General features: G+C 57.2%; 1 protein-coding gene across 1 annotated transcript; it reads right to left on the minus strand.

The window, feature by feature from the left end:
* Positions 1–5,057: 5,057 nt before the first annotated feature.
* Positions 5,058–10,770, minus strand: LRRC75B (leucine rich repeat containing 75B). The gene is made up of 4 exons (XM_090292631.1): positions 10,593–10,770; positions 8,780–8,908; positions 7,250–7,365; positions 5,058–5,838 (listed from the first exon to the last, which is right to left on the minus strand). The coding sequence occupies exons 1-4, from the start codon at positions 10,767–10,769 to the stop codon at positions 5,313–5,315; spliced, it is 948 nt and encodes a 315-aa protein (XP_090148757.1). The 5' UTR covers position 10,770; the 3' UTR covers positions 5,058–5,312.
* Between the last annotated feature and the right edge of the window lie 2,144 nt (positions 10,771–12,914).

Raw genomic sequence — 12,914 nt, forward strand, 5'->3', positions numbered from 1 at the left:
CGTTTAAACAAGCCGATTCTGCTGATACTGGCAGTTTCTGCCTCCACCCCAACCCCCACCCCCACTGGTCTGCACAGTCAGAAGCAATGAGGCTTGATTTTCCCCGGTGCTGGGATGGTGAGCTGCTAGGTCTGGTGAGGAGCTGGGAATGCTCCCCATGTGTCCCTCATGACTTTTTAAAATGTGTGACTGCGCTTTCTGCTGGCCTGCCGCTGCTGCCGCCACCACATCGCATCCTCTCCACCCTGGCTCCGCCCCTCCTACCTGTCTGGATGAGTATTTCTTCTTTATATCTTTGTTTGTTGGACTTCCATGCAGTTTGATTTTCTGGAACTTCTGGTTGTTCCTAGTTTTGAGGTAGCTGTATTCCTTGTTAGTTGTGGAGGGAGACGCAGCGTGTCTGTCTATGCCTCTATCTTAATATATCAAAATTTGTGGGTGCCACTAAAGCAGAACTTGGAGTAATTTATAATACTAAACATATAAATGTATTAGGAAACAAAAGATTACAGATAAACATTTCAACTATAGTAATAGCATACAAGAAGAGTCATTTAAGAATCTAGAAAAAGAAGAGCCAGTGAAGTCAGAAGTAAGCAGAAGAAAGGAAATAAGGATCAAAGTGGAAATCAATAAAATAGAAAACAATAGAGAAAAATTAGTGAAACCAAAGATAATTCTTTAACAAATCAATAATATTGATAAACCTCTAGCTGGACTGATCAGGAAAGAGAAAAAAAGACAATTACCAGTATCAGGAATGAGAGGTGATTACTACTGATAACACTTATATTGAAAGGAAATTTTATGAACAACATTATGCCAGTAAATTAAAAACTTAGATGAAATTTACAAATTCTTTAGTAGACCTCAAATACTTGCTCTCACTTAAGAAGAAATACCTAACCTGACTAGTCCTACACCTATAAAAGAAATTGGAATTGCAGTTGAAAATCTTCACACAAAGAAAACTTCAGGCCTATGTGCCTTCTCTAAGGAATTCTACTAAATATTTAAGGAAGAAATAATATCAGTTCTACACAAACGTTCCAAAGAAATTGAAGAGAGGACAATGTGTTTCAACTCATTCTATGAAACCAGCTTTATCCTGATACCAAAAACCGGCAAAGATATTACAAGAAAAGAAAACCATATTGAAATACTACTGTCCAAGAGAAAGGAATTACGTTTTCATGCAAAAACTTGTACATGGCCCTGGCTGGTGCGGCTCAGTGGATTGAATGCCAGCCTGCAAACTGAAAGGTTGCTGGTTCGATTCCCAGTCAGGGCACATGCCTGTGTTGCAGGCCAGGTCCCCAGTTGGGGGCATGTGAGAGGCAACTGACTGATGTATCTCTCACACATTGATGTTTATCTCCTTCTCTTTCTCCCTCCCTTCCCCTCTCTAAAAGAAATAAATAAAATCTATATTAAAAAAAAAAAAAATCTTGTACATGGGTGTTCATATCAGCTCTATTTGTAACAGCTAAAAACAAAACAGCTCAAATACCCATCAACAGGTGAATGGGTAAATTGCAATGCATCCACCCAGTCGAATACTACTCAGCCATAAAAAAGGAGCTATTGACACATGCAACACTTGTGGGAGTCTCAAAATAATTATGCTAAGTGAAAGAAGTCACACAAAAAAGAATGCAGCTGTATGATTCCACATATCTAAAGCTCTAGAAAATGCAAACTGATCTGTTAGGGACATAAAGCAAATCAATGGTTGCTTGTGGACGGGCAGTAAGAGGAGGGAGGGAGGCCTTACCAAGGGGCCCCAGGAAGCTTTTGGGTGTGATAGATAACGTTTGCTGTCTTTTTTTCTTTTTTAATTCATTTTTTATTGTTTTTCTATTACAGTTGTCCCATTTTCCCCCTTTGCTCTCCCCTGCTCCACCCACCTCCCCTCTCTTTCATAGTCCCCATTTAGTTGTCCATGTTCATGGGTCATTCATATTAGTTCCTTGACTAGGCCCTTCCCCTTCTTTCACCCCTTTACCCCCCTCCCTCCTCCCCTCTGCTCACTGTCAGTCTGTTCCCTGTTTACGTGGTTTGCTCTCTTGATTGTGGTGGTAGTTTCATGGATGCATACACAAGTCAAAATGTGTTCTATTGCACACTAACCTTGCAGTGCTTGGTATGTGCACTTTAATGTGGAACAGGTAGCCTTTCTACATGTTTCTTTTAGATACTCGCAACATCTTGGCAAGGCAGGTTTAGGCTGAGGAGGCTGAGGCCCCGAGAGGTGAAGGCACCTGTCGCTGTCCCAGGCAGCCCGTCAAAGTGAGCATGGATCTTGCACTCCTGAGCACAGGCTTTGTTTAGTCTGACAAGTACTTCCAAACCCACTCCCCATTAGTGCCTCTTGGTCCTGGAAGAGGGTGGAGCCTGCACCCTCACTGCTCTTTTCCCCACGTATTTTGCACACAAGGAAACTGAGGCCCAGGGAGGTTCTGACTGGCCTCACTGCTGGAGGTCTGCTCCCTGCCACAGGACACCGTTGTGGTGGTCTCCTACTTCAAGCGCCCTTTGGGAAGAGGCTTGCTCAGCAGTGCCAGTGAATCCTGGGCCCCTGGGACGGCTGTGAGAGGGAGCATCATGCAGAGTTGGCATTACAGACTAAAGCCAGGCAGCCTGGCCCCCATCCAGGCTCCTCTAGTTCCTAGACTTTGACCTTGGACAAGTCACTTAACCTCTCCTTGTCTCATTTACTCACCTATAAAATAGCGCCCAGCACCTTCAAGTGCAAAGAGAATTAAAGGAGTATAAAGTCATCAGAACAGTACCTGTCCCAGACAAAGGTAATGGAAGTGCTTGTTAAATAAATGGCCTCAGCCCCGCCTAGTCTCGAAGGTTTGGCTCCTGCCATTCCCACCCAGAGATCCCTGGGTGGAGGCCCTCCTGACACTGATGAGCCCTGTGCCCCCCACACAGCAGGCACTTTCCAAGCCTTATGTCAGACTCACTCCACCCAGCAGGATGAAGGGAGGCTTGGTTTACCGAGTGCCCAAGATGAGGGAACTGGCCTGGAGAGGACCAGACCACCAGCGGGTGCCGTGGCCTGTCTGCCTCCAGGACTGAGACTGGATCAGGACTGGCCTGCGTGGGGCCCACCTGCTGCCTCCTCCGTCTGGAACCTGGGCCCAAGCCAGCCTGGCGGGTACTCTGCCCACCAGGCTGTGTGAGTCACAGGCCCCCGCTTCCTGGAGTCCCTGCCTGTAGAGTAGCCTCGTGGGTGGTTGTGAGGCTCCGGTGTGAGGGCCCTTCGAAGGGGCTGTGGGTACCTGCATGGCAACAAGGCCAACCCTCTTCTCTTGAGCTATCCCATGCTCCAGCTCGGCTGTTGCATCGAGTGTCTCCGTCCAAGAGGCGGGGAGATTGGGACCAGCTGCTGCTGCCTGGATTCTTCCAGAGCTCGCCTGGCAACACCCAGCTCAGGTCCTCACACCATCCCGGTAGGAATCTCTCCAAGAGGTAACATTCAAGGTTTGTGGACTGAACTGGGGCCAGTGGTGGGCAGAGAGCGAGGAGGGCTGGAGGGCTGGAGGGCAGGAGGCAGCTTGGGATTTCTCCAGCAAGGAGTCAAAGGAGATGAGAGCTGCCTGTGAGTGACAGTAGGCTTATTAGCCTCCTGGGCCCAAGGCCGGAGTCCCCATTATTTTCTCCACTGGCCCCTCTACTTCCCGCCCTGTTTTGCCTCACTCGGGAGCCTCAACCCCATGTTCCAGGGTAGGGGCAGAGGGAGATGCTTCTGTGGCTCCAGAGCCACTAGGCAAAGCAGCCTGGGAGAGGCCAGACCCCAGGGAGAAAGGACAAACCCAAGGCCCAAAGCTGGACGGTCTGGCCAGGTCTCACAGCAAGTCAGGGGCGGAGCTGGGTTGATGGTGCCCTTCACACCTTCCCATCACCTCCGGAACAGGGTTCCTGGGAAAGTCTGAGACCAGTGGGGCCCAGCTTGAGGGTGGGCAGGCAGCATAGAACGGGGAGATCCTTCTCACTGCCTCCAGCCTTGTCCTGGGACCAACACCATCCTACCCTCATCCTTCTTGGCCATCTCCTGGCCCAAGAGGCTGCTTGCTCCCCATCCCCTGGCCTGAGGACATGCTGTAGTCCCTGCCGACTCACAGTTCCCTGGTCAGAGCAGGCGGGCTGGGGTACATAGCGCAGGACCCCCACCTTCTCCTTGGCCCACGGGGCTTCCCTCTGCTGCTGGATCTCTCCTCATCCAGCAGGACCCCTCTGCCCCAGACCTGACCTCCTGGCTCTGCACTGGCATGCTCACTCGGGGTCTCAGTTTTCCCTAAGATTCTCCAAGTTCTTTTCTGCCTCTGCCCTGCCGCTCCCCACACAGGCTGTGAGGTGACCGTGGCATTAGGCTTGCAGCCTGGAGGGGAGGAACACGCTCTCCTGGGAGCAAAAGCCACAGCAACCCTAAGACTGCTCAACCCCAGAGTCCCCTGCTGCTGGCTGTGCCCACCTCTATTCCATGCATGCTCTCTTGGGGTCCCCCACAGGGGAAGACTGTGCACAGGGGCCCCCAGGGCCTGGAGGGAACACACAAGCTCTCCATCTCTGGTCTGATGCGTTTCCTAACCCTGTGGAGCTGCCCGGTCACTGAGTATGGGAGGCCTGGCGATGGGAACGTGGTGGTGGGCAGTGCTGTGCTTTGTGGGAGACCAGCCTGGCCTGTCAGCAGTATTGTGTCCAGCCCCAGGGACTCTGGTGGGGAGGGCAGCACCTGGGCTAAGGCATGAGTTTGCTGTGGGCCCCATTCCAAGCTTTGCCCCTCTCTGGGCTTCCAATTTGCACCTCCCCAGGCTGATTAAGCCCTGCTGACATGAGGGCCAAGTCCCTGGAGACCTCCTCTAACTCCCCAGCCCACAGACAGACCTGGCCCCTACACCTTAGTCTCTGCCCAGGGAGCACCTGGGGCAGATCAGTGTGAGCTTGGTCCCTCCCTTTTGGACGGGCAGGGTCCCTGAAATCTTAGCTCCCCCTTTCCCCCACCCCAGCAGCAGGGCTGGCGCTCAGTGTCCACGATGCAGAAAGGCTGAGGCAGGGGGAGCATCACCCTTTATTGTGAGATCTGCACAGCAGGTGCTGGGCCCCCTCCTGCTGAGGAAAGGCCGAGACCCCAGCCTGGGCCAGCCGTCTGGCCTCTGGTGAGTCCATTCTGCTTCCATCCCCTTAATCCCAGGCTGAGCATTGGGTCTCTGGGGTCTGGGGGACCTCCAGGGCCTCCACCTTCCCCATCCCATGTGTTTGGGAGCATTGTCACTCAGGTAGCAGCCAGAGTGGGGGACGGGTCACCTGGTGCAGCAGGACTGAAACTCAGACCCTGGCCCAGAAGCTGCAGAGCCCCAGGTGGAGGTGGCAGTGGTGGCCCTGGCCACACTGCCCTCAGGCTCAAGATCCAGGCCCTCATAGATGGTGGGGAGCGAGGTGCGCTGGCTCAGCCGTCGGCGCAGGCCGACCAGCAGGGGCTGGGGCAGGGAGGCCACATCCACGTTGTTGCCCAGGTCCACCCAGGCCAGTGCAGGGAACTTGGTGGTGTCCTTGACGGCCTCGGTGAGCTCGAAGGCAGCAGCCCGAGTCAGTCGGTTGCCGTTAAGCAGGAGCTGGGAGAGGTGGGGCAGCGCCCAGAGGCTGGGCAGCAGCAGGTGCAGCAGCTCATCGCTCAGTCCCGTGAAGCTCAGGTCCAGCACGGTGAGCCCAGCACCCTGGCTGCCCAGGTAGCGCTTTATGTGCTGCACATCCCGCGTTGACAGTGGGATCCCTGAAAGGTTCACGGTCTCCCCTGCCAGCAGAGTCTTCTGGAGGCTGCTCTTGAGCCTGTGGGAAGGTTGCAGGCGGGGATGGACTGAGCAAGGGCTCATGGCCCAGGCAGGCCCCACTGGTCAAAGACAATGGCCCACTGGCACTGGGGCAGCCGGGGGAGGAGGGGAGGCTCAGGCCCTACAGTCCGGCCAAGCGGGGATCAAACTGCTGCTTCCTAAATGAGTGGCTGTGGACAATGCTCGGAACCTCTCCGAGCCTGTTTCCCCTTTGGTGAGAGGGGACCCGGCTGTTGGGAGGGTTAAATGCACACCTGTTAAGGCTCCATGAGCTGTTATAAAACCCGTGTGCCTGCAGCACCACACCTGTCACACCTGTCTCACTTATTTTTATGCCAACCCGGTGGGGCAGGAGTGATGACTGCATTCTGCAAAGGAGCAAATGGGCACTCAGAGAGGTGATGTGTCTCTTCCACGGCCACACGCCACTAAGTGGGGAGCCGGGTCTCCCAACCAAGGTGCTCCAGCTCCTGGGCCTGCACGTTTTTTCACGTGCCTCCTCTAAGGTCAGTGCGTCAGGGGTAGGGGTAGATGAGGGAGACAGGGTATCAAGCTGGTCCCCAGGTCTTGGGGCTAGAGAGGGTACAGGCCCAGGGTAGCGAGAAAGGAGGTATTGGGAGTGTGGGGTTGGGGGCCTGCCATGGGGAAGGGCTTTCTGTATTCTAAGCTGGAAAGAAAATCTAGAGACGGCAGAGGGCCCCCTGCTGACCCTGGAGCCCCCCCTCTAGCTCTCTCCTGGCACACTTGGCAGATAGGCCTGACTGGGGACTGAGCAATAGGACCACCTCCAGAGCCCCCACCTGCCAGACAAGGAACAACCCTGTGGGCTCCGGGCTCAGCATGAGCCACCAGGCCTGGGGGGGGGGGGTCAGGGGAGAGCACCAAGGCTGTTCCCAGGGTTTGGGCCTCTGGGTCTAGGCGCCTGTGGCCGGTTCCTGAGCTGCATGTGGCCATGAGGCTGTGATTGAGTGAGAGGGGGTCCCACGGCAGAGTGGGCTCTCAGGCCAGCTGTGGATGCCTAAGCTTAAGGCAGCCTGGCACAGAGTTCACAAAGGGTTGTAGGAAAATCAGGCCAGGATTCAGCTGACACCTGCTAAGGTCTCTTTTGTCCAGGGGGGTCAGGCCCAGTGACAGGCTGGAGATTGAGGTCTCCATGAGTGAATGGCAGAAGGTGGGTCATACAGAGTGCAGCTTGGGTTGGGGGGTATCTGCTGCCATCGACCAGGCTGTCCTCCAGGGTTGAGCTGTGATGCAGATGAGAGTGAGGGGCCCACAGAGTGGAGTTTCAGGCACCAGCCTCTTTCTGAGAGAAGCCTGGTACTCCCCCAGGGCCGGCCCTGCCTCTCCCCACCAGCCTGGGAAGGGATCCTAAGGGGTGTGAGGCAGGGCTGTGGCTGGACTCCGCTTACCAGCTCTGGGCCTTCTTCTGGGGCAGGCTGGACTCTCTCTGCTGCTTGGAGTGAGGGGTGAGGTGGTAGATGAGCTGCCGGCAAATCTTGTCCGTGGACTTCCAGAGCTCATAGTCCTATAGGGGGACAGTGCTGTTGGGGGGAGGCCCAGCCCCTCCCACCACCCTCTGGGCCGTGGGGATCCAAGTGTGCAGTAGAGCAGTCATTCATCATGGACCACTGAGCTGCGCACTGGTCTCCCCTGCCCACCCCCTACCCCGCCATGGCCTGGCTCAGAGCCAGGAGAGGCTGCCCGCTGGGAGCTGGACTGGCTGGTCTGAGGCCCACAGTGCCCAGCGGGAGGAAGCCCAAACAATGGACCCTTGTTCCCTGTCCTCAGGCCCAGGGCCAGCATCTCAGGCTATCAGCCGGCTCTCTGCCCACCATCAGCGCTCCCCAGGGACTCGCCACAGGGGAGGCAGGACCAGGCCCCTCCAGGAGCCTTGCTCCACTGACGCCACCCCCAGAGAATAGGAACAAGCCAGGTCAGCATGCCCTTCTTCCCCTCACTCTCCAATCTAGACCGTACCTGTGGGGCCTGGGTCTGGGCTGCAAGGGCTGGGAGGGCTAACCTGTTACAGCACCAACACCTGGCTCTCTCCTGGTCCTAAGTGGGCCCATGTAGAGGCCTAGCACAGGCAGAAAACAGGGGTGCCCTGCTTTCCACAAGCTGGCACCAAGCAAGCTCCACTACCCATATGCTCTTTTTTAATCCCTGTTAACAGCATGTACACACAGTGGCCTCAAGCCCCAACGGTCACTGCGAAAGCTTTAAGCTGCATCAGGATCCTCAGTGATGACAGCTTATAGATGTGGGGGATTCTAGAGCTGGTGGAGCTTATAGTTGGCACCTTTGTTTCCCACAGACTCACTGTGACTAAGGGAGGGGGACTGGGAACTGGCCACCGGCTGTATCAGGAGCACAGCACCTTTGATGCCCATGGGAGGATGTCTGCAGGTGCCATCAGAGGGGGTTCTGGGCAGGTGGGGAGCATGGGGAAGAGAGGGTGAAAGCTGCTGGATACAGATGCCATTCAGTATGAGGAGGGGCTTGCTTGTGGCTCTTGATGCTGTGGGAAGCAGTGAGCCCCTGTCCCTAAGGGTATCCCTACAAAATGGGGACCTGGAGATGGGGGAGGGCAGCTCTCTTCTGGCCCAGGGACTGAGGTCGGGAGTTTCGGTCCACCAGTGCACTTGTCGGAACATTGTGTGTCCCTCAGGGTCCCCATACAACTTCCTGCCAGGGTCTCAGGGCCTGATGCACAGTGCTGTCACTCAGGAAACGATCTACCCAGCACAACCCACACTTGCCCCAGTTGCTGGCCAGCCTAATACACTGCAACTGGTATCAGGTCCCAGAGAGGGGCAGTGACCTGCCTAAGGCCTTGAAGAAGCCAAATGAGGACCTAGGCTCCTCGGCCCCAGCCCTGGGGTCTCATGACCCCTGTCAACCAAACTGCCCAGCCTGAGGTCCCTGCCTACTAGCCTCACCGTCTTGGGGCACTGCAGGTCCCTGGCCAAGTTCACAAGCAGGTCATGGGAGATGGGGTCTACCAGATTGAGGAAGGCCACATTCCTGTAGAGGATGTCAGTGAGGAGGGTCCCCTCCAGGCCCAGGTCCTGTAGGTTGTGAAGAGTTGAGTGAACCAAGAGTCAGGACACCCTTCTCCAGGCCTCCTCCCAGTTGGCCAGAGCCCCTTATGTCCATTGCCCCCTCTCCATCTCTCTCCCTAAGGTTTGCTGCTGTCTCCCCACAGGAGGCCATGGGCCAATTGTCCAGGGGCAGGTGGATCTTCTAGATGAGGAGAGGCTTGGTGCAGCAGGGGCCTCAGGGAGGATAAGCAGGTCCCAGAGCCCTTAGACTGGTTCCCTGAAGATGAAACACCATGCTGTGACATCTCACCTTTTCTGGGGTTGAGTTTGTCTGGGGGATTCTTTGGGGGCTCCTCTAGTGACCCACAAAGGCCACTGTCCTCTTGTATTCCATTTGGGCCCTTTGCCTTTTCCACCTATTTCTAAGCACCCCCCAGATTCTGCTCCCTGGGGCTTATGGGGCAGGACAGGCCTCTCACTGGGCCTCCAATCCCAACCTCTGAAACATGATGGGGCAACCTAGCTGGTTTCCCAGCTACAATGCCCAGCTGGTGCCTTGGGCTACCAGATAGAGATCTGTGCCTCTGGGTAGTCTGGCTGATACACTGCTGCTCTGCTGTTTGCATTTTAAACACCATTCACGTCCATGTCACAGATGCCAGCTAGGGAGGATCCAAAAGGGAGGTGTGGCTGGTGAGCCTAGGCTGACCCAGACAGGGCCCCAGACCACAGCCTGCTTTTTGCTAGTCTGGACAGCTCCTCTTAAAGGGCCAGCCCCACCTTTCCAGTCCTCAGAGAGGAGTGCTGCAGAAGCAGGGCTGGGAGAATGGAGGTTGGGCTGTGGCCTTGGCTGGTGCCCACACTGCTCTGTGGTCCTCGGCTCACTTTTCTCCAAGCCTCAGTCCCCATCCCTAATCATCCACCTGCTGGCCAAAGACACACGCGCTGCTGATTTCAGCTTACAGGATGGGGCAGGGGGTAGAGATGTGTGCAGAGGCAAGTGGCCTGCCTACTGGTGATGCTGGGACCAGAACCCAGGGGTAGAGCAACCCAGGACTTGGGATCTGGGACTCGGGTACCTGGTGTGTGTGGGACCAGAGCCCCAGCCTGTCCAGATGTGGTGTGATGTACAGATGCCAGGGGTGTGTACTCCATGGGCGTGAGCTGCCCTTTTAGGAGAATGGGTGATGAGCCCTGCAGCTCTGTCTGGGCTGCCATGGTGAGGATGCACCCGCTGACCAGCTGGGCTGCTTCCCAGGGCGCAGTGCTTCCCCTCACCATGGAGGAGGGGCGAGCTGAGGGCTTCCCACTGCCCCTTAATACAAAATGCCCACACTTGCCATTCCTCCCAGCACCTCCTCCTTTCCCACCAAGGCCGGAATCTGGGCTCTCCTCTCCTAGCTTTGAGCGCCCTCAACACACAACTGACCTCAAGCCCCAGAGGCACACTCAGCTGCCCTCCCCTCCACACTCACAGTTCTCCCTGCCTCAATGGCCCTCACTCTAGCCTGCTGCCCTCCGTCCCTCCCTCGCCTTCTCTCTCGCACAGACCGGACTCCCACCCTGGCAGCCAGTGGTACTCTCCCCTCGAACCCGCCTGCGCCCGTCCGTCCAGGGCCAGCCCTGCCTCCCGGCCCCTTCCAGGCCCGCTGCCCGCAGCCCCGGGCCCCTCCCTAGCTTCCAGCTCCGGCGGGCCCGCTCCTTCTCTCGCCTGGCGCAGGAGGCGCAGCAGCTGCCGGGCGCGTTCGGGCCGCCGCTCGCGGAGCGTGGACTGGATCTCGCGGAGCCAGCGCACCCGGCGCTCATAGGGCGCGGGCCCGCACCCGGCCGCCGCGCCAGCCTCCGAGGCAGCCTCGGGTGGGGACCGCCGGCTCAGCCGCGCCCCCATGGCGGCGGTGCGGCTGGCGCTCAGTGGGCGGAGGCCAGACCATCTTAGCCCCGCCCTTGGCCCTCTCTGGCCCCGCCCCCGGCCCGAGACGCTCGCTGGGTGGGGAACGCCGAGGCTGCTCATCCCTGCCGGGCCGTAGCCCGGGAAAGGAGGGGGGCTCCTGCTGGGGCCCCGGAGCTCCCAAACACTTGGTTTGGGGGATCTAGCTAGAAAAGAGTCCTTCGTCCGAGCTAGACCGGGCTCTGGAGCTCTTTCCTCGCCGGGGCAGTCGCTGAGCCCAGCCAAAACCAAGTGGCGCTTGGCGCCTCTAAACCCTTCTGGCCCCAGCGCCGACGGTGGAGCGGTCGCTTTGATGGTGCAAAGAGCACTGGACTTAGAGTCGGGCGGGGTGGATGAGGGTTCCACTGAACGTTTGCCAGCTCTAGGCAGTGCCAGGGCCTGCTTTCAGGAATCACCAGGCAGAGAGCAATTGTAGTATCCACCCCGCACACCCTGCCCGGACACCCCCACAATGACGAGTATTTACTGTCGCTCCCTGCATGGTTGGGGACAGGGCCTGGGCAGGCAGGGTGGAGCTGGCCCCCTCTGACCCAGGCCTCTGATCTCAGACCTGCGAGATAACCGGGATGAGGAATGCTGGTTAACGGTTAAGCCCAGCTCCGGACAGGCTGGCAGCAGGCAAGCTGCACCTGCTCCGTTTTCCTGCCTAACAAGAGGTGGCAGTGTGAGAAGGGGAAGCCCTGGCTCCTCCAGGACACGCTTGAGCTAGGGACCTGCCCATCCCAAGGACTGTTCCCAGCTCTGGGCCCCTCACATTTCTTAGGTAGAAGACATTTGGGGCACTAGGCTCCAGCCCCCAACTGCCACAGCAGGAAGGTCATGTCCAGCCCGTGAGGTAAGTGTGTCTGGTACAGGTGCAGAAGGGGTGGCAGGGAGCTGAAGGGAGACTGTCCAAGGGCACATGGTGGGATGAGGGCAGAGTGAGGCTCCTTCCATTCAGTTAAGCACTGCCTGCCCAAGAGTGTGTCTGGGGACAGAGTATTGGGCTCTGTGGTCCCCCTGGGCTGAGCCCCTGAGACAAGGCAGTGTCCTCATCCCCTGACCACCCACTGAACCTCAACCCCTGTCATTGCCTGTTCGGGCACCCCCAGTGTACCCCCAGGGCCTTTCTATCCTGGGCGTTCTTCTCTCCTGGCCATTGCTGGCTGGACCCAGGGACCTCCCTCCTGCTTCCATAGCCAACGCTGTCCTGGAGCCGCCTTGGCATCACAGGTTTCCTCTCTGGCAAACCTGCGTGACTGCCTGGTCTGCCTTCCCTTAGGGCCAAGGCACTGTCTCTAAACTGACGTGGTGGTGACAGGGCCAGAGACTTAAGCAGAGGCTCCAGAGCCCCAGGGACCTCTCAGACCCCCTGTCCAGAGCTGGCAGCCTGGTAAGACACTCCTGTCCCTCCCCCACTTACTCAGGGCTGGGATGACTCCCAGATCCTGACCGTATCCTTCCAGAGTTCGCGCCAGGCCTGGATATTGTCACCTCAAAAGTGAAGAGACCAAGGCACCAGTGTGGGGTAAGGGGAAGGAGGGGTGAGCCTTGTGTCATGAAAGGGGCAGCGGCATGGGGGGGGGTGCCCAGAGCTTAGAGTCTTGTGGAGCCTCCCCCTCCCCCCCCTCCCCCCGCCAACACTCCCACACCTTCTGTGTCCCTGGCTGGGAGATTCCTAGAGGACGTTTTTCCAGGAAAGGAGGGAGGGCAGTGTCTAGATGGGTTTCCCTCAGCCGTCTCAGCCGTCTATTGGAGGTGGTTAAGTTGAGCTGCCTCTTGGGAACTCTTTCTGGCCTAACCTGACTTGGGCAGGAGCCCCAGAGCCAGAGTCAGAGCTGTAACATGGGGAGTGGAGGTGTCCTGCCAACGCCCCCCCCCCAACTAGTCTTTTTCTGTCCTTAACTAAAGGCTGCTGGCCCCACTCCCCACAGTTGTCCTGGGGAGCAGAGCTGTGTTTGTGGATACCCCACGGGGTAGGGGGCTGTGAATGTGCCCTTAGCCCCTAGGGCTGATGTGGAGGTTCAGGGGCTTATAACAGGTTTCTTGGGGCAGCCCTGCTCATTGGGCAGCCAGTCACAGAGTTGGAGGTGGGAGGAGACAGCC

Source organism: Furipterus horrens, unplaced genomic scaffold (assembly GCF_987537825.1).
Source record: "Furipterus horrens unplaced genomic scaffold, mFurHor1.1.pri manual_scaffold_11, whole genome shotgun sequence".
Lineage (NCBI taxonomy): Eukaryota > Metazoa > Chordata > Mammalia > Chiroptera > Furipteridae > Furipterus > Furipterus horrens.